Source organism: Acomys minous (genome assembly GCF_964271855.1).
Source record: "Acomys minous genome assembly, chromosome: 9".
In the NCBI taxonomy this organism is placed as follows: domain Eukaryota; kingdom Metazoa; phylum Chordata; class Mammalia; order Rodentia; family Muridae; genus Acomys; species Acomys minous.
In genome coordinates this window covers 116,510,162-116,536,645 of record NC_140490.1, presented here as the reverse complement: position 1 = coordinate 116,536,645, position 26,484 = coordinate 116,510,162, and the positions used below count along the sequence as shown (strand labels likewise).

At 43.2% G+C, this 26,484-nt stretch overlaps 1 protein-coding gene across 7 annotated transcripts in view; it reads right to left on the bottom strand.

The window, feature by feature from the left end:
* Nucleotides 1–26,484, bottom strand: part of LOC311605071 (uncharacterized protein) — a 74,087-nt gene that overhangs the window by 44,830 nt on the left and 2,773 nt on the right. For 5 of the 7 annotated variants that reach the window (XR_014781771.1, XR_014781772.1, XR_014781773.1 and 2 more), the window contains exons 2-3: nt 16,390–16,532; nt 9,997–10,103 (exon numbers count right to left, since the gene is read on the bottom strand). The exons of 1 other annotated variant lie outside the window; for it this stretch is intronic. Coding sequence is in view for 2 of the 6 variants with exons in the window: in XM_084795371.1 (XP_084651497.1) it covers nt 9,997–10,021 (25 nt within the window). In the remaining 4 variants the exon portion in view is untranslated. Of the gene's footprint in view, nt 1–9,996; nt 10,104–14,320; nt 14,602–16,389; nt 16,533–26,484 lie in introns of those variants that run through there. One more of the 7 variants, XM_084795372.1, reaches the window with a different exon arrangement.

Here is a 26,484-nt window from a genome sequence, read left to right as displayed (position 1 = left end):
GAACCTTAGCTAATGCAAGAATCTCTAGGGTTTCTGTAGATGAGGTCGTGTCATCTACAGCCAAAAATGGCTTTACTGCATCCTTTCCAATCTGGGTTGTATGTATTTTTCTAGCTGGACAACTCTGGCTACTTTCATTTATATATTGGCTACAAGTTATGACACATTTCTTTTATTTTTGAGGAGAAACTGTCATCCTCTCTCCACAGAGTACATTGTTGCCCCTGGGCTTGTCACCCAAGGCCCTGGCTGTGCTGAGAGTCGGTCCCTCTATCTAGTCACGTCGAGAGTTTTTACTGTCAAAGAGTGATGGGTTTTGTCAAATGTCTGCTCTGCATCTGCTGAGATAAACATATGGCATAGCACATCGATTGATCTGTACAGTTGAAACAAATGCAGAGGAAACAGGCCCTTCAAGGAACCAAGGTTTAAAAAACCTTACATCCCTATTCAGGAGAATGAAAATGGCCCCTTTGAGACTCACTACATAAAACATCAAGTCAAAATTAATTACCTGAATGTCCGAGATGACACTAGGAAAAAAAATATGGTAAAAAGCCCATGTTCATTGTACGTATCTTCCTGCCCGGCAGTCTACTTTTAGTGATTGGGTCTGAAGATCTCACAAAATTAGCTTTTAAGTACTCTAATATCTTGGAATAGTTAAAAACAATTAGCATCGATTCTTTATTACATATTGGGTAAAAATCACCTGTGAAAACCATCAGATCTTAGATCAGGGATCTCCTTTGCTGGGCGGGAATGGACAGGCCACTATTGAGACTACTAATAATCTATTCAGATTTTTCTATTATCAATTTAGTCTTGGTATATTACATGTTTCTTGGAATTTATTTCTTCTAAATTACCCAACTTTTGGCAAAGAACTGTTTATAGTCTTTTATTCTTTGCATTTCTGTGGTACCAGTTACAATGTCTTCTTTTTGAATTTTAATTGTTTTCAATCCTTCCCCCTTAGCTTTGCTTTGTTTGTATTGTTGAAAAATCAACTCTTGCACCATTGATTGCATCTATGGCTTTTTTCTTTTTATTTCACCCAGACTTCATCCTTTTCCTCTTTCTGTCAATGTTGGGCTTAGTCCATTCAGCGAGGTGTCCAGTTCCTTGAGGTGTGAAGGTTATTTTCTTTGAGATTTTGTTTTCTAATGTGGGTACACACTTCTCGACCCTTCCCTCTTAGAACTACTCTTGCTGTATCTGAGATGTTATTGTGTTTTCATTTCCATTTGTCTGATGATTTTTATGTTAATTCCCACATGTTGGATTTTCCAACTTCTCCAATACCGATTTCATAACTTTCACAACTCGTAACAGTTCAGAGGATCGTGGCTGGAAGATACTCATTGTGATTTCAACAATTTTAAACCATTATGTCTTGGATCATACTTGTAGTTCCATGTTCCATGTTGTCATGATCCATGCTCACATACGGAATTGTGAATGTTCCATGTGCACTTGGACAGAACATGTGTTCCTGACATTGAATGAAAATTTCCTTTATATATGTTAGTTCCACTTGGCTTCTATTTTTTTTAAGTTCAAGGCTTCCTTGTCATTTTTGTGTTTGTTTGCTTTTGTGATCAGTTTTGAATATGAGGTCTTTTATTCTGCTGCTTTCTACTCATTCTACTGAGTTTGGCTCATGTTTGCCATGTTGACTTAGTTACCTCATTGGTGATTGCCTATCTGGCTACAATTATTCTATTCCCCTGATGACCCTTTTATTAGAATGACCTCTTTTGTTTCTTGTGAGAATTTTTGACTTAAAACTCTTTTTGTTTTGTTTTGTTTTTGGGTTGGTTGGTTGGTTGGTTTTGTTTTTTTTGTTTTTGTTTTTGTTTTTGAGGCAGGGTTTCTCTGTGTAATAGCCCTGCCTGTCCTCGAACTCACAGAGATCCACTCAGCACTCACAGAGTACCTGGGATTAAGGCGTGCACTACCACGCCCAGCTTAAACTGTATTTTGTTTGATATAAGGATAGCCACTCCTGCTGTCCTGGTTATTATTTACATGAAGTGCCTTTTTGTCTCCTTCATGTCAGCCATCCGTTTGATCCCCCAATGCTGCAGTCTCACAGAGGCCACATGTAATTGGATGCTGTTTTTTTTTTTTAATTTAAAAAATTCTATTCAGCTCCTGTGTATTATGTTTACATTTAAATCAATATGGTTAGGAAGGATTTATTATTTCATTTGTTTGCTGTATTCTGTTTTATATTTCCTTCATTCCTGCCTTATTAACTTCCTTTTTGGTTTGATGAGTTTTAGTGGTGTGCTTTGATCCCCTTACTACATACTTGGTGTATACAACAAAGGTGATCCCCCCCCCCCCTTTGGAGCTACTATGAGGCTTACATAAATATCTTTGAGTCTTTATAGTCTACTCTGAAATTATAGTACTTAATTTTGACCATGTATTAAAACTTCATTTGAGTGCTGGAGAAATGGCTCTGTGATTGGAGTGCAGGCTGCTCTTGCAGAGGGCTGAGTTCAGGTCCCAGCACCCATGGCAGGTGGCTTACAACCGCCTACAACTCCAGGCCATCGGACACATTCTTCTGAACCCCATAATATGTTTATGGATACTAATTATGATTAACAAAGCTTAGTTACTCCTTAATGTACAATTTCCCCAAATAATCACACATGGAGGCTATGGTTTAATAAAAAGCTAAACACAGAGTTGAGCATAAAATCTAATCTACTACCCTACTCTCAGTTTACCTTCCACTCACCCAAAGCCCCCAACATTTGCAGTAATTATCTTCTCAGGAATCCACCCTTTCTCCGCCCTCCAGCATCGCTCTCCTCTTGGTCTCTCTCTCAACCCCAGAACTGTGCACCTTTGCAGCGCCTCCTTCTCCCTGCTCAGCCCAGCAGGGAGCAATGTAATTATCCAATCAGGAAAAATTTGGGAGGCAAGAATTACAAATGTCATTTTGGGTATACGAGTGTCAAATTTGGAGTATACAGGGGAGCAAAATAATTAACATTAGAATACATAGCACCAGACAAACCCCCAACACATGCTTTTAATTCCAGGACTCAGGAAGGCAGGGGCAGGTGGAGTTTGCCTCCATGAGTCTGAGGCCAGCCAGGGCTACATAAGGAGACCCTGTTACACACATTCACACTGGCATACACCAAAAGAACGCAACCGAAATCTCTGTTTGCAGATCTAATAGAAGTTGTATTGTTAAACTGTCATGTGCTGCTTGCACTTATTGGGAACTGATTATGAGAATAAGCGATGGGCCCCCTTGTCTCAGACTCGAGCATGCTTATCCCAAGTGTCTTCCAAGACTCTCTCTCCCTGCCTCAGGCTGAGCTCCTTAACAGGGAGAGGGAGAACAGCAAATAGCTACTGCATTTAAAACATTGTGCCCTGGGGAACAGCTAGAAGGTAAACCATCCCCAATGGAGGTCACTATTGTTATCCCTTGGCATACAAACACCTCTGCTGGCTATGCCCCAGGTGGGTCTGAATGTTTGTCCCCAGCTCCGCAGCCCTCCTCAGGAAAGTAGGCAGAGCTCAGGGGACAGCACACCACAGGGACAGGCATAACAGGATGGTCCAGAAGTCCACTGGCATGGGCCTGCTGACTGAGACTGCATGAGGAGGCCTGTGGAGGTGGGGGCTGAGGACAGGAACCAGGAACGTTCAGATCCACCCAGGGCCTCATATCTGCAGGGACCAGTTTGATGCCTCTGTCTTTTGAGACAAATCCAGTCCTATGGAAGGACTATTGTTTAGCGGCTTAGTTAGGGTTACTATTGCTGTGATGAAACACCCTGACCAAAAGCAGCTTGGGGAGGAAAGATTTATTTTACTCACAATTCCATGTAACAGTTATTATCAAAAGCGGTGAAGGCAGAACTCAAGCAGGGCAGGAACCTGGAGGCAGGAGCTGATGCAGAGGCCGTGGAGGGGTGCTGCTGACTGGCTTGCTTCCCATGGCTTACACAGACTGCTTCCTTATAGAACCCAGGACCACCAGGATAGAGATGGTACTACCTATAATGGGCTGGGCTGCTGCGCTCCCTTCCCCCTGCCCTGACATCAATCACTAATTGAGAAAATGCCCTACAAACTTATAATCAGCCTGGCCTTATAGCAGTCTACCTAGCAACCTATGATGTCCTTTTGGGCCTGCCAGTAGGTGGGCTGGCTGTTCAGCATATAAAAAGGGCAAGCCCACTTGGTTTCTCTCTCTTAGCTCTTACCTCCCCCTTGTTCCTTTCTCCTCTCTTGCTGTTTCTATCTCTTTTCCTGTCTGGGGTACCCCTCCCCCTATTAATAAACATCTCCCTATCATATCTGTTGGGTGGCTCATAGTTCATATTTAAAATCTGTTGCCTGGCATCTTACTTTTTAATCATTACAAGTAGAGCTGTCTGAATCATCAGCGGAAGGTCCGACCCTTGAGGGTACAGGGTCTTACCCCTGAGGGTACAGGGTCTTATCCTTGAGGGTACAGGGGTCTTACCCTTGAGGGTACAGGGTCCTACCCTTGAGGGGTCTTACCCTTGAGGGTACAGGGTCCTACCCTTGAGGGTACGGGGTCTTACCCCTGAGGGTACAGGGTCCTACCCTTGAGGGTACGGGGTCTTACCCCTGAGGGTACAGGGTCTTACCCCTGAGGGTACAGGGTCCTACCCTTGAGGGTACAGGGGTCTTACCCTTGAGGGTACAGGGGTCTTACCCTTGAGGGTACAGGGTCCTACCCTTGAGGGTACAGGGGCCTTACCCTTGAGGGTACAGGGTCCTACCCTTGAGGGTACGGGGTCTTACCCCTGAGGGTATGGGGTCTTATCCTTGAGGGTACAGGGGCTTACCCTTAAGGGTACGGAGCCCTACCCTTGAGGGTACAGGGCCCAACCCGAAGCCTGGATGTGTGTGAGTCAGTTTGGTCCTAGGATTACTGCGGCAGGTATGTAGTTTATGTTGCTGGAATCCAAGTTTGCAGGACCCCAGTCTGTATTAGGGCAGACCTGAAACTTGGAAAGGATAACAAAACATCTAAAACTGAGTATTTTTTTTTATAAAGAAACAAATATTTATTTTCTCCCACATCTAGTGGTTGGTAAGTCCAAAATCAAGACACGCTTAGCTGTCTCGTAATGTTTAGTGTTGTTCTTTCCTTCCAAGGTAGCACTTATCACCACACTCTGTGGAAACCAGGGAAGGTGTACATCACATGGAAGGAAGCGGAAGGGCAAATGAGATGAGCATTGCATGAAGCCTCTGAGAGCTGACTATCACTCACAAATAACATGAGCATCACATGAGGCCTCTGGGAGCCGACTATCGCTCACAAAGAGCTCTTGTGACCTCATCACTTCCTAAATGTCCTTCTCTTTGTGTTTGTAATATGTTTTTGCATATGCATATGTATGTGGGTGCACATGTGTATGTGTACACATGTATGTGAAAGCTAGAGGAAACCTTAAATGCCATTTCTCAGGTACCATTTCCCTTTTGATTGAGGTAGAGTCTCTCACTGGTTTGGAACCCGCCAGGCATCTTAGGCTGACTGTACTGTGATCCCTAGGCATCTAGCTAAGCCTGCCTCCCCAGTGCTGGGATTACAAGTGTACACCACCTCACTTGGTATATTTAACTTGGGTTCTGGGGCTCAAATTTGGGTCCTCATGCTTGTTAGAAAAACACTTTAGCTGGGTTGGAAAGATGGCTCAAGAGGTTAAGAACACTTGCTGTTATCCCAGAAGTTCTGAGTTCAATTTCTGGCAACCACATGGTGGCTCACACCATCTATCATGCAATCTGGTTCCCTTTTCTGGTGTGCGTGAAAATAGAGTACTCTTGTACATAAAATAAATAAATAAATCTTTAAAAAAAGAAAAGAAAAACACTTTGCCAACTACGTTATCTCCTCCTTTCAAGATTTTACATCTTAATACTTTTACATTAGCCAGTTAAACTTCAACACTCACATTCTGTACGGACACACTTAGTGAGTGGTGCAACTGTCTTTCCTATCCTTCCAAGGCATCTCTTCTTACTCTTGTGTTTCACTCATCCTGAACTCTCACACCCAGATTTTATTTTGACCTTGTGAAAGCCGTCGGGGATACAGACAGTTGTTTGAACTGATGTTTGTTTCTGTGAAGAGATGAGCTGTTGACTCCTATTGCACCAACTTGCTGATGTTAGATTCCAACAATTTAAATATTCTAATCTCTCAATATCTTTTTAAAAGTTTCCTTTGTTGAATATTTGACTTAATTTACCAGTAGGTGGCACTCCTAAGTAAAGCAGAGCATATTGTGAGTGCCCACTTTCAACCCCCTCCTCCCAGGTTATGGGTTAGCAAGAAATGGCTCAGCTGTTTAGAGCACTTGCTGTTTTCTCAGAAGACACAGGTTTGATTCCAAGCATCCATATGGCAGCTCATGACCGGCTATGTATAACTCTAGTTATAGGAAGCCAATCCTTTTTCTGGCCTTTATATAAAACATATACATAGCCTTATTTCATATTTGACCTTGACACTAACCATGTCAGGCATGTCAAATATTTTCATCTCTATATTAAGTTAGTCCAGAAAGTTTAGGTAATTTAGGTGAAGCTTACTGACTGGCTGGCCTTTGAAACAGTAAAGGTCAATGCTCATTTTTCTCTCTTCTGTTGATCACTTAAAAATGTCAAATTTCAGTTTTACTGTACTGTTTAATTAATTATAGATACAATATTTACAACACACAATAACTGCTTTGTTTTCAATGTTCTGTTTACTCCAAACATCATGATGAAACTCAAGTCCCAATGCCACAACTTTAACAGAGAATTATAGAAGTGATTCAGTCCTGAGGGATCTGCCCTTATGAATGGGATTAGCACTCGTGAGAGTTCTGTCACTTTAGTTGGATTAAGTAACACTTGAGATTGGAAAAGCACACCTATGAATGTGTCTGTGGTGGTATTTCCAGAGACAATTGCATCATGAGGATTTTGACCTAACTAATGGATTAATCGCTTACTGGATGCCCAATATGACGGCATTATCAATGGTAGTACAGGCAGGGAAATGCAGCTAGTTAGAAGTTTGTCACTGGTGGCATGTGACGGACTATACCTGGACCTAGTCCAAATTAATAAAATTAAAGATGAAAAGAGAGATGTTTAGCCAAGATCTGTGGCTCCCTTTAATCCTAGTGGGGGGGAGGTGCACAGGGGGACGGCTGGGCAGGGGAGGGATGGTAGAGAGGTAGGCGGATCTCTGAGTTCAAGGCTAGCCTGGTCTACAGAGGGAGTTTCAGTACAGCCAGGACTACACAAAGAAACCCTATCTCAAACCCCTGCTCCTCACTGTGTGTGTGTGTGTGTTCCATTAGATTCCACAGAAATCTAAAATATTATTAGAAACACTAGAAATTTTATATTAAGAAAGACTGGTGCTAGAAGAAATGGATAGTTTGTAGATCAATAAAGCAAGAAAAAGAAATAGAAAGGATATAAATAGGAAAGGAAGAAGTCAAAGTACACCTGTTTTCAGATGACATAGGCCTGTATTTTGAAGACCTTAAAGGGCTCTGGAGAGGGTTCATCAATTTAGAGCACTTGCTGCTCTTCTAGAGGACCCAGGTTTGATTCCTAGCTTCTACTAAGTGGCTTACGATTGTCCGTAACCCCAGTTCCGGGGATCAATACCCTTTTTTGGTTTCCAGGGGCCCCAGGCATGCACATAGTACACAGACATACATACAGGCAAAACACCTATAGACACGACAAAATGTAAACAAAATACAGAGAAGACTTTAGTCTCAACTAAGAAACTTCTTAGAGCTAATAAACTTTCAGCCAAGCAGCAAGACTCAAAGCAACATTTAATACACACAGTAGCATTTTTATACAACAGTACTGAACTTGCTGAGAAAGAAACTAGACAGAATAAATCCCTCTGAACAGCTTCAAAAAGATGTAATAAAATATCCAGGAATAAACCAAAACCAAAGAGGTGAAAGACCTTTACAATGAAAGCTCCAAGCCACTGAAGAAAGACATTAAGACGCTAAAAGATGGAAAGGCGTCTCATGTTCATATACGGGCAGAGCAATAGATAAAACGGCCACCCTGGGCTGGTGGGTGCTCAGTGGGTGTAGGAGCTTGTCACAGAAGCCTGGCAGCCTGAGTCTGAGCTCAAAACCCTCATAAAGATGGAAGGAGAAAAACGACTCCACGGAGTTCTCATCTGACCTCCTCATATGCACAGTGGCATGTGCATCCCCCACCGACAAGTTACAGTCAATACAAATCAAACTTTTAAAAGGTAATCTCCCACCAAAATTCCAACAACATTATTCATAGAACTAGAGAGACACAATCCTAAAGATCATCTGGAAGCAGTTGTTTGGGTTTTAATTTCAGATGTAGTCAAGCTGACAGCCAAAACCAGCCATCACAGTACCTGAAGAACTCTATATACTAATAATGAGCTTGCTGAGAAAGAGACAAGAGAAAGGTCTCACTCACAATAGCTTTAAAATTTTTATAAAAAATACCCAGGAATAAAACTTACCAAAATATCACAGAGCTACAATATATCTACTATCAATTCAGACTAGACAACACAGAGAAGCCAGCTGGATGTTCATCAACAGATGACTAACGAACATAATTGTTTTGTTTTTTGTTTTCCAGATGTAAAGGAAAATAAAATCATGACCTTTGCAGGTACATAAACGGAGATCACTATGTTAAGTAAAATCAGCCAGGCTCAGAAAATGTTCAAGCCAGACATATCTGATCAGCTCAAGTTCTGTTGCTTTTTAGTATTATTATATGCTGGAAATCAAATCTACCTAGTGGGGTTGTTGCTTAGGTTAACAGAGTTGGCACATGTAGTGCTTGAAAAATTCAGCAGTAATTGACATTATCAAAGCTACTATTGCCATCAAGGAGAGGACACATAGGGTTAAAAGAGATGAGCTATAGTTTGCATATAGGACTGGCTTCAGCGGGGTATCACTGGAAGTCTGTGGGCAAAATGAACTCATACTATTCATAACTAGGTTAAAAGTATGTGCTTCTGATGGGCATGGTGGCTCACACTGTGATCCCAGCACTAGGGATGAGATAGAAGGATCATGGTTTGGGGACCAACCTGAACTTTGGAGTGAAATTGTCTTAAGATAAGAAAAACAAAGTTTAGGTTGTTGAATGTAGGTTGTCTAAATTTGAATATAGGGTCTGACACTAGGCATGTGACATTGCCTAATTTCTTTAAACTATATATGGTGAGAGGAAATATTAATATTTACTTCATGTAAGTTTTTTGCAAAGGACTTGGAGAAAGAAGAAACACTGTGACTTTTAGAACTCTGTTCCTTCTGTTTCTTTGATAAAATAGCACAATCAAAGCAACTCACAGAAGAAAGTTTATTTTGGCCTACAGTTCTAGAAGGTGAAGCAACAAGCAGGCATGTCAACTGGAGGAGGATGCTCAAATCCCATTCATCCATCCAACTACTTATCCATCTATCCATCCACCCACTCATCCATCCATCCATGCATCCACCCATCCATCCACCCATCCATCCATCCATCCACCCACCCATCCACCATCCATCCACCCATCCACCCATCCACCCACTCATCCATCCATCCATGCATCCACCCATCCATCCATCCATCCACCCACTCATCCATCCATCCATCCATCCACCCACTCATCCATCCATCCATTCATCCACCCATCCATCCACCCACCCACCCACCCATCCATCCATGCATGCATCCATCCATCCATCCATCCATCCAAGACAGGAGTCACAGCATAGCCCTAGATGGCCTAGAACTGATGAGAGTCACCTGTCTCTCTCTTCCTCCTAAGTGCTAGGATAAAAGGTGTGTACCACCATACATAGGAAGAGCTTGCATTTTAAACATAACTATAAAACAGAGAGCAGGAAGTGGCCGGAAGCTTCCGCTCTGAAAGCCACCCCTACCGCATACCTCCTCTAGCAAGGATGTCTCCCATGTGCTTGCTTGTCTCTAGCAACTAGACTCGAAGCTTCGTGAAGGCAGGAGGAGCCAGCAGTGTCCGCTGTTTACCTGAACGTCTAAAAATACGAGCAAAGCAATTCATTAATTTAAACAGAAGAAACCTGAACAGATAACTCAGGATAAACTGACCAAGGAGCTCACAGCTCCAGAAAATTTTCCTCCACTTTTAAATCACATTTTTATTGTGACCAGTAGATAAACAAAACAAACCAATTCTGACATTTAAAAAGTACACTATTAACCAAGTTCTCCAGCTACAACACAGGCTCCTAAAATCACACTTGAGTCCTGGGATTTTTTAAGTATTTCCTTCAAAGATTAAATGAACAAATAGGGATGGAACTGGGTAGGGTCACAACTCCCTATCTCCCACTCACACCTCTCTCTTCAACCATTTACACGTTTGTTTCATGTGGTTTTGTTTGGGAAAAAGTAAGCCATGAAAACAAGCCAACAAATCCGATTTTCTATGTAAACTTTTTTCCTTGACAATGTCATACAGGTCTACAATGAAACATGATCTCTCAAGCCTCACCTCCCCCCCCCCAACTTCACGTCTTTTTGCTTGTTTTTTGGTAGCTTGCTAAGTGCTGTTTGTGTTCCCCATATGTACACGCATGTGGGGCTGCCCACTGCAGAGTGGGAGACATTTGGCTTTTGAAATCTTAAATTTCTACACACCACTTCATTCAATGTTACAGATGTGTCAGCCCGCTCTGGTGTCTGGAGCACTTACGTGGTACGGTATTGTTAAAGGGCACAGGCTTCATGTGTTGGTCACTGTGTCTATGTGATACTGGTTTACTTGCTTTCCTTAGTATATCTTAGCAAAACATGGAAGGTATTTTATACTATTATGAGAATTACATAAACAAACTGTGTAAAAGCATTTTGCTCACAGCAGGTACCAAATGGTACTTTCTCGCCTTCACATACCATTTTAAATTATTTTCAAGGATGAACTCTAGTACTTTCCCTAATTTTAACCTCAGCTTGAACAAACTGACTCTCTCTTAGTAAACTTAAGGAGCTGGCTGGTATTTTGCTTCCTACAAATGCATCATAGACGTTATTTTAAGTTGACAAAGGTCTTTCTACAATCATAATTCAGAGGAAGTATAAAATATATTGCTTATACCTCAAAGGTAAGCAATATACCCATTTTGATTAACATATGACCTTGAAATTGGCATAGACTTAAACAATGGGCAAAATGCCTAATAAACAGATGGATATGAAAACTCAGGTGCCAGAAGTCCACGAGCGGGTCACGTAGGAGGCTAAAATAGGCAGTTTTTGCTACTGGTCATCTGTTCCTACTAATAATTAAGCTTCTTAAAGATAGAAGATAAATTCTGAAATACATGTTTACTCAATCTTCAACAAGGCTTTATAAGTGTTCTATGTTCAAATAGTCTGGGTATCTTCTAAGATCAGTCACTACGCCCTGGACATAGAGCATCTCTCTCTGCAGTTATAGTTAAGGGCTGCCGATGCGGTCCAGTGCAGAGCTAAGGGCTGCAGATCTGGTCCAGTGCAGAGCTAAGGAATGCGGATCTGATCCAGTGCAGAGCTAAGGAATGCGGATCTGATCCAGTGCAGAGCTAAGGAATGCGGATCTGGTCCAGTGCAGAGCTAAGGGCTGTGGATCTGGTCCAGTGCAGAGCTAAGGAATGCGGATCTGATCCAGTGCAGAGCTAAGGAATGCGGATCTGATCCAGTGCAGAGCTAAGGAATGCGGATCTGGTCCAGTGCAGAGCTAAGGAATGCGGATCTGGTCCAGTGCAGAGCTAAGGAATGCGGATCTGGTCCAGTGCAGAGCACCTGCCTAGCGTGCACAAAGCTATGGGTTTTATCCCAAGCATTGAAAAAGAAAAGTTACCGCTGAAAAATAACTCTATAGTGTTGGATTACAGCGATGGTTCTGAATGGAGGATGTTTCTTCTCTCCATTCAGAACTCAGGAGAGAGGCAGGGATTTCCAGATTAGGTCCGTGTGCTAGGTAGGCCCCGAGCACTCGGGCTGGGTCTGACTTCCTGGAACGCTCAGGAAGTACTCACTGGCTCCCAGTCTTCGTTTCTTCGGGTTTCTAGCTGATCGTCTTTACTATTTCAACACACCACACTCACTTCTGTGGGCTCTGTCCTCCCTTCTCTGCCTTAGCCTTTGGTAATTGGGCACATCTAACGTACCAGAGCTCTACTTAACACTTTCCTTTCCTGTTGCCTGCGCACGAGGCAAGCTCTTTCCTGCTGCGACAGCCCCATGGGTTACACAGTGTACTGCTAGAACAAGGATCCTATGCGACTTCATTCGGTGACCCGGCTTCTCAAGGTCAACCGTAAATTGTAAAGTGCAAGAGAGCAATTTAGGTGTGTTGAAAACTGTCTCAGTCACGGTTCTAGTGCTGCAAAGGGACACCGTGACCAAGGCAGCTCTGACAAAAGAAAGACTTAACTGTGGGCTGGCTTACAGTTTTGGGAGTTTAGTCCATTATCAGAGTGGAGGGGAGCATGGCAGCGTGCAGGGCACTGCAGCAGCAGTAACTGGGCTACATCCCGATACATGACAGGGGAGGGGAGAGGAAGGGAGAAGAGCTGCACCTCAAAGCCGCTGGACCTCAGAGCCCACCACCCCAGTGACCCGCCTCCCTCAGCACCACCTCCTAACACTGTCATCCCGTGGGAGAGTTCTGCTCCCTGATGGCCAGGCACTCAAATACATGAGCCTATGGGGACCACTTTTACTCAAACCACCACAAAAAACCAAATTCTATATTTATAATAGAGATGCTTGCAATGCTGGTTATAAATGCTATCATTTACTTACTTAGAGGACTAAAGATTCAAACCAGAAGCTGTCTAAAAACTAAGTTAATTTGGTTTTAATCAACCCCTAAGTTTTAAAAGTTTATCTGTGCTTCGAAATGTGAACCCTACCACTTACTACCCCGGATTCACAGTGAGACAGTGAGAAATGCTTCCCTAGGCTCAGCACCTAGGGAGAGCCTAACAGTGCATACTGATCTCATAGCTGGGCTGGGCTTTCTTAACTGACAGAAGTTTTGTGGGTTTTTTTTTTTTTTTAAGAAGGAAGAGCTATTAAGCTGTTACAATAGATTGGATTGAAAGGTTTCTGGTCAATCCCATTTTCCACATTATAAAATAGTGTTAACTATACAAGTTTGGTTACGCACACTGTAATTAACTGCTGAACTTATCAGTTCTAAATTCATAAGCTTGTATGACAAATATAAATGATTTAGTATTAACTTTTTAGCTATCATATTTTTTGGACCATAAGACGCACCTGACCATAAGATGCACCCAGTTTTTAGAGCAGAAAAACAGTAAAACCAGCAATTGGACCATAAGGCTCACCTTAATCCCCCACACACTTTTGGGGGGAAAGTGCATCTTATGGTTCAAAAATATGGTATCTACTGGCTATTAGCAGAGCTAATAAAGCAACTCTTTGATATGAGTTCCTTCATTAAGAAATAATTTTTTTATTAACAAGTCCAAAAGAACATTCTAGCGAATACATGACCAATTCAAGCGGATGCCGAACTCACAAACCTTAGATCCTCGTTCCTTAAATAGAACTGAAAGGGTATTTTCTCCTTAGGAATTCTGAGCTTGTATTTGCTGGTTATCAACAATAGGACTTAACAGACAATGGTCTTTGACTTTTTAACATACCAATAGTTTTGATTTTAAGAGGACGTGCAAGTAACTTTATCAGTCTTATAACTGTAAGCCCAGGTCCTGTTGGAGCTCTTCTAGGAGACAAAATGAGACGCTATGGAAGTTAAGGTAACAATCCTGGGACGTGGACACACAGGCTGGGTAGTGGTGTGGCTGTCTGTGCTCCCCTGACTGCAGTGATGACTTGACCTAGGAAGATGATGCACAGAGCCCGGGTCACGGAGAGTGCCTAGGGATGGAGAAGCGGTGCGGCAGCAGACTATTCAGAGAAGCTGCAGTAGTCCGAACTGCTCCATCTCTCCCCAGCTACCACCGTGAGCCAAAGCTCCCATGAAGCTTAGCTCTGCCTAGCTCACAGTTTGGTTATGTCCTCACTAGGAGAAATGGAGTGAGCAAACTGTCCACTGCTCGGCAGGTCAGAATCTGGTCGGTGACGCCTTCTCTAACCTATGCAGTGCTTCTTCCCTGGGCTTCCGCCGCGTGTGTGGCGCTGGTTCTCTCTGATGAAAGTCTGCCCTCCTGCACACTTTCTGGGCTCTAGTGTTAATGCAGGACAAAGCACTCACCAGAGATGCGGATGTGGGCCTGTGAGCTTTGAGGAGAAGATAGCTGCAGCTCCAGAAAAGCTCTAAGCCTGAGTCCCACATGAGATCTACGTTAGTGTGGTTTACAGACTGGGCAGAACCAGGCAAAGTCAGTTCATTCAAACGTCAAACCTATCAAACAGGGGTATTATCATGGCTGATTTTTAAAGTAAATAGTAGTAGTAGTATTTTAATGTTTCCATTGTTCACCTTACATTGTGTAGATTATAGGGAAAAAAAACTAAAAGGAAGCCTATAAGCTTTTCTTTTCAACCATTAAACTTTTTTTTTCAACCATTAAACTTACTAGCTGTAAAAGCAACAAATTTTGGTGTCACTGTACAAACAAAAGAACTTGACCCTGAGCCATATTTATACCTGACAATCCGTGTGACCAACTTCATACCTAAAAACTAGCGGCTGCCCCTTTGGCTACACAGTTTTCCACGCAATAGAACCCTAATCACCCACAGGCAAAGGAAGCATAGTAGAAAGACACGTGCTTCCCATGGGAAAGGCGGACCAAGAGCACACAAACATACTTCTGTTTAGGTAGAACATACGTTTCTGTGCTATACTGTGCACACACACACACACACACAACAAACAACACGCACACACACAAATGTAAGAAAATTCAACTTTATGTATAATTACAAAAAGTTACCTGGTATTCAGCATGGTTTTAAAACTTAATTAGAAAACAGTTACAACTGTACTTTCTATGTATACATCTGTGATTTTATGTGTGCGTATTTTTAAAAAAATCATTCCTTTCAAAGGCTGTAATACTTCGGGTGTTAGAGAGATGGCTAAGTGGTTAAGAGCACCGGCTGCTCCTGCACAGTTCCCAGTACCCACAGAAGCTCACAATCTTTACTCCAGTTTCGAGGGGCCCAATGCCTTCTTTTGACTTTGTGGTACCCAATGAAAATGGTGCACATACACGTATCCAGGCATTTGCACACATATAAAAATTAGCATTAAAACATTTAAAGGGATTAGAAGACTTTGCAGAACTAAATGATGGTACGTGTATTTGTCTCATACAAAGTTTGATAAAGTTAGCAATATCTGGAAGACATGGAATGAAGCCAAAATAAGAGAAAATAATAACTCTAATTGGATCAAACACATAAAAGTTCACGTTTATCAACAAATCACCATGATTGTTAGCCTTGCGATTTAGAGCATGGACTGCGCTGTTTTCCCCAACAAATCATAATGTATTATTTAACCCCAGTTTAAGCACAGCGCTGCTGCCTGCCATGGTGTCTCCTGACTGCAGCCGAGTGCTTAGGAAGCTGAGGCAGAAGACTGTTGTTGTTTGAGGCCAGCCAGGGACACGCAGTGAGTGCAAAGGCAGCGTTTGCAAGCGTGAGGTGAGATCTAGTCTTGAGCAATTATATTTATGAGCACGGCTGTGTTCCTGCTTGAGTTTATGCTTTCCACCTGCCTGTAGGAAAGTGGAGAGGTCAAAAGGAGGGCGTTAGATCCCTCAGAACTGGTGTGCAGACACTTCTGAGCTGCCATGTGGGTACTGCGAACAGCACCTAGGTCCCCTACAGGAGCAGTAAGTTCACTGAACCATTGAGGCATCTTTCCAACTACCATTACATTATTTTTTAATATGAGTGCATTGTATTTTCTGTGTGACTTTAACAATAAAGTATAAAATATTGCTGTTAATGTTATTTCCAGTGCCTTTTAAGGCATAGTTACTTATAGTGTCATGATTTAAAAAATCAGTTTAAATTATATACACACCCTTTCAGACCTCTGTGGGCTCCTGTGTGTACACACACACACACACACACACACACACACACACACACACACACACACACACACACACAGTTTTAAAAAGTATCCCTCCATACATACATCCATGAAGCCTGGTTCCTTACAGGAAATACTTGTCTAATTCCTAATACACCTATTCATATAGATGCTCTTAGTAGTTATAATCTTTTTGTGTCTGTGTGCTGGCTAGTTTTTATGTCAACTTGGCATAAGCCATAAGAGGAAAGAAAGCTCAATAGAGAAAATACCTCATTACGCTGGACTGCAGAGAGGTGGGCAGGGCCACACTGGACTGCAGAGAGGCTGGTAGGTCATTTTCTTGGCTAATGAGTGATGAGGGGAGCTGTACCCACTATGGATGAAGCCACCCCTAGGCAGGTGGTCCTGTATTCTGTAAGAAATCAGGTTGAACAAGTCATGAGGAACAAGGCAGTAAGAAGCATCTTGTGTCCTTGCCTCGGTTCCTGCCCTGACTGTGGATTACAACTGTGAGCTGAAAGAAGCCCTTTCTCCCCAGAGCCTTTGGTTACAGTATTTATCACCGCACTAGAAACCCGAACTAGGACAGCTTGGTGGTCTACTTTTGCCTCCATAAAACAAATCACAGCACAATAAGGTATGTATTTTATCAACTCTATTTTCTGGCTAGAGTGTAATCTCCTCATGATCAAGGATTTGTTTATTTTATTCAGTGCTATATGGCAGCAGCCAAGACTAGAGCCTGTAATACAGGAATTTGTTGAATGAATGAATGAGACTAAAACCAGCAACCAATTTCTCTGGACACATAAATGTACACTATAACATGCTATTTTTGGACAGCCAAAATTACCCATGTTAACATTCGTTGAGGGATACTGAATTAGCCACCTGATATCTGCACTTCATATATGTTGGCATGCACTTGATTCTCGAAGATCTTTAGCTCATATGTTCCTCAGAGTTGTCAGTAAGCACTGTAAAATCTGCAAAGACAGCTTTCCTCCTTGCTGCCCCTGCACTTCTTGCTGCTGCTGCTTCTTCTTCTTCTTCTTCCCTCCTCCTCCTCCTCCTCTGGCTAAATATTGTGTTAAATATTTGTTTACTGTTTATATTCTCCACAAAGCAGGGCTCTTATCTGCCTTCCTTAGTGCCTTACTTTCCTTGCCTGTGTAAGTGCGTGGCACATGGCACAAACGTGTCAGCATGGGTGCACTGGGCATGTGTGTGCACTCATGGTCTCATCATATAAAAGAATGGTCCAATTGTCCACATTCAGATTTGATGCTGGAAACAATCACTTGCTTTATTCATTCACCAATAAAACAAACAAAATAGTTTTTCATGCTTCACTTCATGGTAATGTAAGGCTGGTTTGACTTCACATATGCTATATATTATTGCACTAAATCAAATATTCACTTAAAAGATTAAATCTTAAATAATCCTTACATTTTATTTTTTTTGTGCCAGCACCTGCATGTCAGAGGACTTTGTGGGAGTCCACCCTCTTCTCCACATGAGTTCAGGTATCACGCGCGGGTTACCAGGCTTGGTGACAAGCACCTTTGCCAGCTGAGCCATGTTGATGGTCCTTACATTATACTTTGGCACGCAGGTTTTGGACCAGATGGCTCAGTTGGTAAAGGCTCCAGCTGCGAAGCCTGATGACCTGAGTTTGCTCCCCAGGACCCACGTGATGAGGAGAGAGTACCAATTCCTGCCCACCTCATGGCACATACCCCTCCACATACACAATAAATAAATAGTGTAACAAACAGTCCTACACTTACTCCTCGCTCTTTTCTGAGTGAAAACGTATTACTTAACCAAAGTAAACTGATGTACATCCTGTTAAATTCTTTAGCCAATGCTAAAACTACAAGGATAGTAGAGGATATTTTCAAATTTCAGAACTTTGTGATTGCGAACTAAAAAACTGAGTTTTGAAAACATATTCCAAATGAAATATCTAACTCCAGGATACATGTTTACTTATCCATTTTACTTTCCATAATACCAGAATATTATTGTACCAAGTATCAAATTGAATATTCACTTTTTTCATTGATGGCCCTTTTACTGCTATTTTATATAGATCCTAAGATTTTCAGCAAATAAAGTTCTTAGAACAGATGCAATTAAAGGCCCAGTCTTTTCTCCTGGCCCTTTCCTTCCACCTACTGAGTGCAGGGGCATTCAGGGGCATTCCAGTGACTTGGAAGCTGTGTGGGAGAAATCTGGCCTTTAGATCCCAGTTCTCCTTTGTGGTGGAAGGGAGAGAAAATAGGGCAAATATTTGCCCTTACCTAGGCGAGGATGCAGTATTTACCAACTATATATATTGATATTCTCGAGTGTCAAAAGGCTCTGCTTCTGAGGATGTTTCTCTGATGGAGGCAGCATGGCCCTGATGAAGTAGCCTTGGCCTATGGCTGTGATAATACACTCTTCCCAACAGCAACTTGGGGAGGAGGGGCTTATTGACTTACACTTCCAGATCTCACAGTCTACCACTAAGAAGTCAGGGCAGGAACTGAAAGCAGAAATTATGGCAGAATGCTGCTTGCTGGCTCATTCCTAGCTTTCTTATGCAGCTTAGGATCACCTGTCTAGGGATGCTGCTGCCCACAGTGGGCGGGAAAATTAATAAGACAATCCTCCACAGATAAGCCCACAGGCCAGTTGGGTTGAGGCAATTATCTCAGTAATCGGGTATTTCTTCTCAGATGACTCTAGGAGATGTCAAGTTGATAACACTAAGTAGGACAACTACCTTCCTAAGTTGGGCCTCTGGATTAAATTTACGTCTCGCATTTCTCTTGTTGCAGCCAACCTTCATACTAACAAAACAGCTCAGCTTACACACCTTACCTGGAGTTCATGCCACCCATGGTAATCTCCATCACTGTCATACTGATAGATGCAGTGGCCACTTTCCTGGTGTCCTGGCCACTCTGAAGTGACCTTTTTCCTACTCAGCTCTAGGAGTTCAAGTCCCTTTCCAAGCCAGTGTCTTTGTCTTTTGTTCCTTACCATCCCTTTCAAACATGCCCCTCTTCAACTGCATACTGGGGAGTCTCTGACAACAAGCAGCATTACTTCCCTTGTGTCTCTCGCGCCTGGCACTCTTGACTAAGGGCGGGTAGACCTGTATGTTGTTGTGACGTGGTGCTAGGGATGGCTAGCTTTACTTAACAGTTATTTAAATTTAGGATGTAATATGATTTGATATACTTTATAGTCAGCTTTACAGCACAATCACAGCTCTAGGAAAATGGGGAAACTTCTGGTCAGTATTACAGCCTCAGTTTACATATAAGAAGATTCAGCTGTGCTGTGCTATAGAGGTAATGACGGCTTACTGTCTTTCTTGAGGCGTTAGAAAATGTCGCTCCCACAAGGATTAGGGAAACACCTCATCTAATCCTGTCCAACGTGTCTTTTGTGCTATAATTCACACCCCATACAAAATTGGAGAAAATCTTCAATCTCCATGAATATGGACTCAGAATTAAACTTTTGGAGTATAGCATCTTCATTAAATATAGGTAGGTTATGGCTTTATGATTAACTGAAATAAAAAAAAACCCTAACACACTAAGGAACATACCTACATATAAAAAATATTAAACAGCTTTGCAATGAGACTTATCCAGTAGCTTATGAGCCAGTGCACCAAGGAACTGAGCAGCTCAGTTTAGATCCTTTCTTTCACTTCTCTCGTTACCGTTCTGTTTGTACAAGGAACCAGAGTCACAAGCTCTTTAGGTTAGGGTGTAATGTGTGTGCTGTTTGTTTGCTGTCAAACAGAAGTCTCTTGCCGCTACACTGCACTATGGTTTAGAAAGCACTTTTTTTTTCTTTTAGCAAAAAGGAGATTTCGCCATGTGGCTGGCCATCAAGATCTCAGGTTTGGTGGTCCTTTTCATGGTTTATGTTTATCAACATGAGGAACATTGCCAACTTGTGGCTAAGCACCTCTCCGCGTTCCCATCAACTGTTCTGTAGGCTCTTTTGGTAGGTTCGACTGCTTCGATATGGTCTGAGGGGACCTCAAGGGTTCATGTGCTGGGAATTCATTCTCCTCATGGTGATGGAGAGCACAGTGGGAGGTTGGTAGGTCCTAAGGAATGCTGCCCTCTGTACTGCTAGCCACACTCCCATGGTGCTGTCTGCTGGAAAGCTCACCCTAGAGCTAAGCAAAAGCCTCCGCAATGATCCTGGACATTCAGAACTGTTGAGCTGATGAAAACTTCATTTCTTTAGTATTGCCCAGACTCAGCGACTTTTTATCACAACAACAGAAAAGTAGACTGGCACATGGATGCTTACAAAGAACCATTTCCCAGTTGTAGGCTGCTTCATTAGAAAGAAAAGGTTTGGGGATGTTTCTTGAGAGCCATCTTTGCCGATCAAGTGTGTGGTAGCTATGGCAAATTTTGTACTAGAAACTAGTAATTTACTAATGCAGGCTTTTGTAAAATACACTGGTTAAACTCCATTCTGTGAAGTATGGTGGTCAATTCTTTTTCAGCCAGTGCTTTTAAAACACCTTAATGGTGGCCACAGGCTCCACTTCACAAGAGGTGAGCCATCATAATGAAAATGTAACGTTACTTGAGTATTGTTGCAAATACTTTGCAGCTGTAGTCTCTAAGTGATAGTTCTGGGGGAAGGGGCTGTGAAACTGCTCACTGAGTAGGAGTGCTTGCTGCACATGCTTGAGGAACAGAGCTCTAGTCCGCTAGCTCTATCCCCACGTAAAGCCAGGTGCGGCCGGCCACACAGAAATGCCTGTCATCCCAGAGCTGGGGTGAAGGGTGGGTCAGAGAAAAAGATGATGGGTGGGGCTTGCCGTCCAGCCAATCTCATTCAAGATGGTAAGCTCTGGAGTCAATAAGATGTCCTGTCTCAAGAGAATAAAGCAAAGGGCGGTGGAGCAGGTTGTCAGACACCTTCTCTGGCCTCTTACACACACACACACACACACACACACACACACACACACACACACACACACACAGGCACATGAGACCACAGATGAATGTACGCACACACTGATCACCACACATTGATAGGTCTTTTAAAATCTTGTTAGTAACTGTGGATGAAATGCCATCTCATAATCTGAAAAGACTGGCTAAACACATACATTAATGTATTATAGTAGAAAAACTACACGATCACTAGCTGACACTGTAAAATTTAATCATTTAAGAATATATTTACAGCCATCAAGGCTGGCAGATCGGGACCCAGGGGGGTCCTGCACAAATACTGTACCAACAAAGGGCAATGCATGCAGTAAATGTAGACGTCCTACTCAGATCTAGCCAATGGACAGCACATTCTCCACGGTTGTGGGGAGAGCAGGGACTGACTCTGACATGAACTTTGGTGCCCCCTATATGGCCACTCCCCCTTGGTGGGGAGGCCTGGAGGCACTCAGGGGAGGGGGTGGATGGAGCAAACTCCACAAAGCTCCAAGCACTTTACATATATACAGATGTACACATGCACACATATGGTAGATGAATATTAATCTGCTCTAGCAGCAATGCTTGAAGAAGGTCATTATTTTTGTAAGTGCCCATGGTACTGCCCGGTGAAGGGCTGGACGTCCCCTTAGAGCGTTCATACAACTCATAGGTTAGGAGGGATGCAGTTAGCCTGAAGGCAACAAGCAGAGCAACGCTCGGTAACAGCACCAGGTTCTCAGGACCTGGCGTCCTCCGGGCTCTGCCTGGCGCCCATCACCCACTGTGGTTGTGCTAATTGGTGTGCTGCATTCTTTGAGTTCTAAAGCTGTTTTTCTATTCTTCCTGCACAGCCCTCAACAATTTACATTTCTGTAAATTTACATTTACTTAATGACTATTTTTAGGGGGTAATACTTCACTGCACTGACCTTTCCTGATGTATCACTCGTTAGTGTTGTTCCTCTATTTAAAGTTAAGGTTATGTGTGGTCTTTTCCATAAAAACATTATATTGCTATTTTAACTATTGTTTGCTGACTATTTAGTTTGTTTTCCACATAGCTTCCATTTTGAAGCTTTGAAGTTAAACAACTTGCCCAGGAGTTATCAGGGACCATGTTTCAGCCTAAGCACTGCTTCCCACACACCTGGAAAAATGCTTCACTTAAAAATCATTGAAAGACCAATTATGGATCACAAGGACAACTCTATAAGGTAACAGCTCCTCTTGATTTGAATGCTCATGGTTGTGTTTCAACAGTTGGACAAAGCCACACAAAGAAACTGACAGAATGACTGGTAAAGGACGAGTGTTGTCACGACTTGTGTCTGGATTCAAGGGTCAAAAATATAATAAAGCTGGTGGGGAAACCGGGCCATCACGGACGGTGTGAAGGACAGTCCAAAATCAGGCAAAGCTGCCGACTTAATCCCTGGCCCCATCTCCGTGCATGCCACGTGCCCTGTCCCCCCTTCAGACAAGTTCCTTCTACACAGCCCTGGCTGTCCTGGCAATCACTACAGAGAGATCAAGCTGTCCTGGGACGCGGAGTTTCACCTGCCTCTGCCATCTGCACCCTGGGATTACAGGTGTGCGCTGTCATCAGCAACTGCTGTTTTAATTTCTAATTTGGGCTCAGAAAATCATAAGAAGCAATGTGACCTTAAGAGCAGCTCTACTTCCACTTGGCGCAGTTCTGACTTAACATAGAATTAGCATGCACCGAAAATGAGTGTCATCACAGGATTTTATGCCTCTTCTCTGTTTTCTCTGATGGACAGCTTTTAATTTCCTGCAGTTCAATTTCCCAATTCTTGCTGTTTTGTTTTGTTTTGTTTTCCTGGTCATTGCAGTCCTTTCCAGAAAGCCCATGGCTCTATGTTCAAGTGTTTCCTCTGTGAGTTAAGGTCTTTGACCCATTCTGAATTTGATATTTGTATGGGGTGAGAAATAGAAACCTAGTTTCCTTCTTCAGCATGTGAGCATCCAGTCTTCGGCACCGTTTGCTGAAGGAGCTATCTCTTCCCCAACGGGTCTCTGTTGAAAATCAGGTGGTGGTGCATTAGTATCAGAGTCTCAGAAAACCCCCACTTATCTCTGCAAATCATGTCAATCACATATTGTCCTTTATGTTTCTATGTGAAGCAGATGTTACACACACGCACGTACGCACGTACGCACGCATAGTCTGGTCTAGGTCTGTTCCATAGTCCCTACAATTCCCTGGGACACTGCTCTAAGGAGGCGACGCTTGGCATGTTTACCACAGGTGCTGCTGCTTTTGGGGAGCAGACAGGCTAAAGGCTGAGCTGATTACGCACTGATTACGCACAATCCTCATGCACTATGTTTTGAACCCATCATGATCATGTTTTGAGCTTCCCTAAGGACCCATAAGGCTTGGGTTCTAAGAGCCGAACACATGCACGGTCCCAGAGGGGGCACACCTGAGGAAGGCAAGGAGGGCACACCTGAGGAGGGCAAAGAGTCCCACATCTTCCTCTGCATCTCACTCTCTGCATCTCTTCCATCTGGCTATTCATCCACACTCATTTTAGTACTTTTTACAACAAACTGGTGAGTTTAGGTAAGGTATTGCCCTGACTTCTGTGATCAACTAGGAGTAAATTAATTGCCACCGAGGGGAGGGTCATGGACTCTTGATTTATTAGGATATCAGTCAGAAAGGGTGGTGACAACTGCTGACTGCAACTGGCATCTGAAGTGAGGAGCAGTCTGTGGAACAAGCCCTGACCTATGGGTGTGATGCTATCTCCAGCTAGGTCACGTCAACAGTGAATCAGGGTTCATCAGACTGGATTGTCCTCACCACCCTTTTGCTGCTAACTAAACCAGGGGAGGGCAGTGACTGGTTTAGAACGCTGAGCTTTCGCCTGGTGTTTGCAGCACCCCGACCTGTCCCCAGCTTACTCTGACTCTGCTCTTTCCTGCCATCCTCATGTGTGGCGGGCTGAGCCATGCCACCATGAACGTTGTAATTTCCATTACCTCAGAATGTGACTGTCCTGAAATCAGTTTGTAAAGATGTAATTAGGGTCGAATGAGGTCACAGGGTGAATCATCATCCCAAGCACCTGGTGTCTTTGTAAGCGTTAGTACAGTTAAGCAGAGGGAAAACCACCCAAGAGGACAGGTCTTGGGAAGAACTTCCAACGTCCTGTAGGAGGAGGAACCGAGCAAAGTCTCAAAGGCTTTAATGGTCTACACTAGAAGCGTGCTGCCAGTTTATGCTCAGGAGCATGAGCAGCCCTGTTGCTGATTGGCCCTCAGCACTTCCATCAAGTTTGCTAAGGTCTAAAGACTAAGGCCCTGCACATCTGCCAGGGTTAGCCTTACTCTTAGCATTTTGTAACGTGTCACTCTGAGCTCAAGGTTCTTATGTGTATTTGAGATAAGGAGCCCAGGTTTAGTTATTTATAAAATCACCCAGACTGCCAGCGAGAAGTTTGCTCTTGTACCGCAGTGTTTGGACGTGATCTTCCAGTATGCAGTGTGCGCCCTTTCTTTTCTCTAACGCCCTCACAGGTTTCCTGGGAGAACCCTACCTTCCTTACCAAATTCCAGATCTCTCATCAGCTTAGTGTTACTTTTTCCCAGGTTAGACTTGTACAAAGTTTGCAATTACTCCCATAGAAGACAGCATTAGTGAATAAAAGTGAAAGGAGCCGACTGGGGCGGGGGGGGGGAGAGGGGAGGGGAGGAGAGGGGAGGGGAGGAAGGCCCTGCCACAATGTAACCCAGGCTGACATTTTTCTTTAGTAGCCTAGGTTACCCTCAAATGTGTGGAACTCCTTCTGACTCAGCTGCCCAAGTGCTGGGGTTAGGGGCATGTGGCTCACTATCTAGCTCCAAGTAGTGACTTTGACAATTAAACAAAACAAAAAAAACAAAACCAAAACCCAACTTCCCCCAGATCAAAACTTGAACGGAATGTAGTGCAGACACCGTGTACTGACCAAGGTCCTGCAGGGTCTCAGTTCCTACCAGCTTAAGGTTGTGCCAGTCCCTAAGATGAAGAAACCTATGTATGTCCCACACTGGCAGGCAGAGCTTCAGGCTCTCAGTATTTCAGAGCACGAGACACAGAGACGAGGTGTGCCCTTGGCCTCAGCCTAAGGCTTGTTCTGGAAGAGTACTACATGATAAGGATTACAGACACGGCTACGAAGTAGGCTAGAAACACAGTCTTTACTCCAGGTAGGCATACATCCTGAAAAAAGAGGTGTGGGCGTGGGGAGCAACTAACAGTCTATGTTACAGACTGGAAAGAGGGTGGACCATGACAGAAAAAGGAGGCAAAAGCGACAAAACCAAATGCAGAAAAGGCAGGAGCTAGATTATGTTAGCTTGAACGGCTGGCCGTTTGGGTTTTATTACACACACACACACACACACACACACACACACACACACACACGCAAAAGGTACAGGAGGGTTTTTTAAAAAACTAAGGAACATGACTGAATAAAGAAATTCAAATGATGGTTGGCAGGAGTGTTGGGGAACATAAAATGTAGCTATTGCTATGTTCTAGAAGAGGAAGGTTACAGAAGGGTAGGAGTGAGCTGGTGCGAGGCAGCGAATTCCAAACCCATTTCTGAAGAGTTCACAGAACACAGTGCTGAGAGAGAAGCAGAGAGAGAAGACCCTGCAGGGCTCCCTGGCCCTATGCCTCCACCGTGGCAAACAGTTGCAATCTGGGGAACTCAGGAGCATACAGGGAGCAAGCCCAGGAAGGAGGAGCAGCCAGTCATCCTTTTCAGACAGCTAACTGTGAGACACTTGTCCCTTTTATTCCTTGCCATGGCAAACATGCCGGTATTATATGCACACTTTTGTTTAAAGAAGGCCTTCCTTTCTACAAATGTATACAAAATCATTCTTTCCTTAATTATGCATTTTCCCCCTCAATCCAAGTGAAAAATTTTCTGAGGTGCACACACAAAAAATTAATATATATTTCAAAAGCACACAAATACACTCAACAGTATGGACTATTTTTTTGGTAAAAGTAACAAAATTATTAAATCTCTTTTACAAAAAACAAACAAAAAAACCAAAGCCAAAAACAGAACAAAACAAAACAAAAACCCAACCCAGTAAATGGGTGAATATGATCATTATCAACAATTGCTATGAAGCTTTTTTGTTGTTTTTGAGACAGGCCTTATGAGTATGTACTCCAGGCTGGCCTCAAACTCAGGTTGTTTCTCCTGCCCCAGTCTCCACACTAATAGGATTACAACAAATGTCACCATGTCTGACTTTGAAGATTAAGTAGTTTTGTTTTGACAAGGTCAGTGTGTGTGTGTGTGTGTGTGTGTGTGTGCGCGCGTGCGCGCGCACGCGTGCATTTTCTCC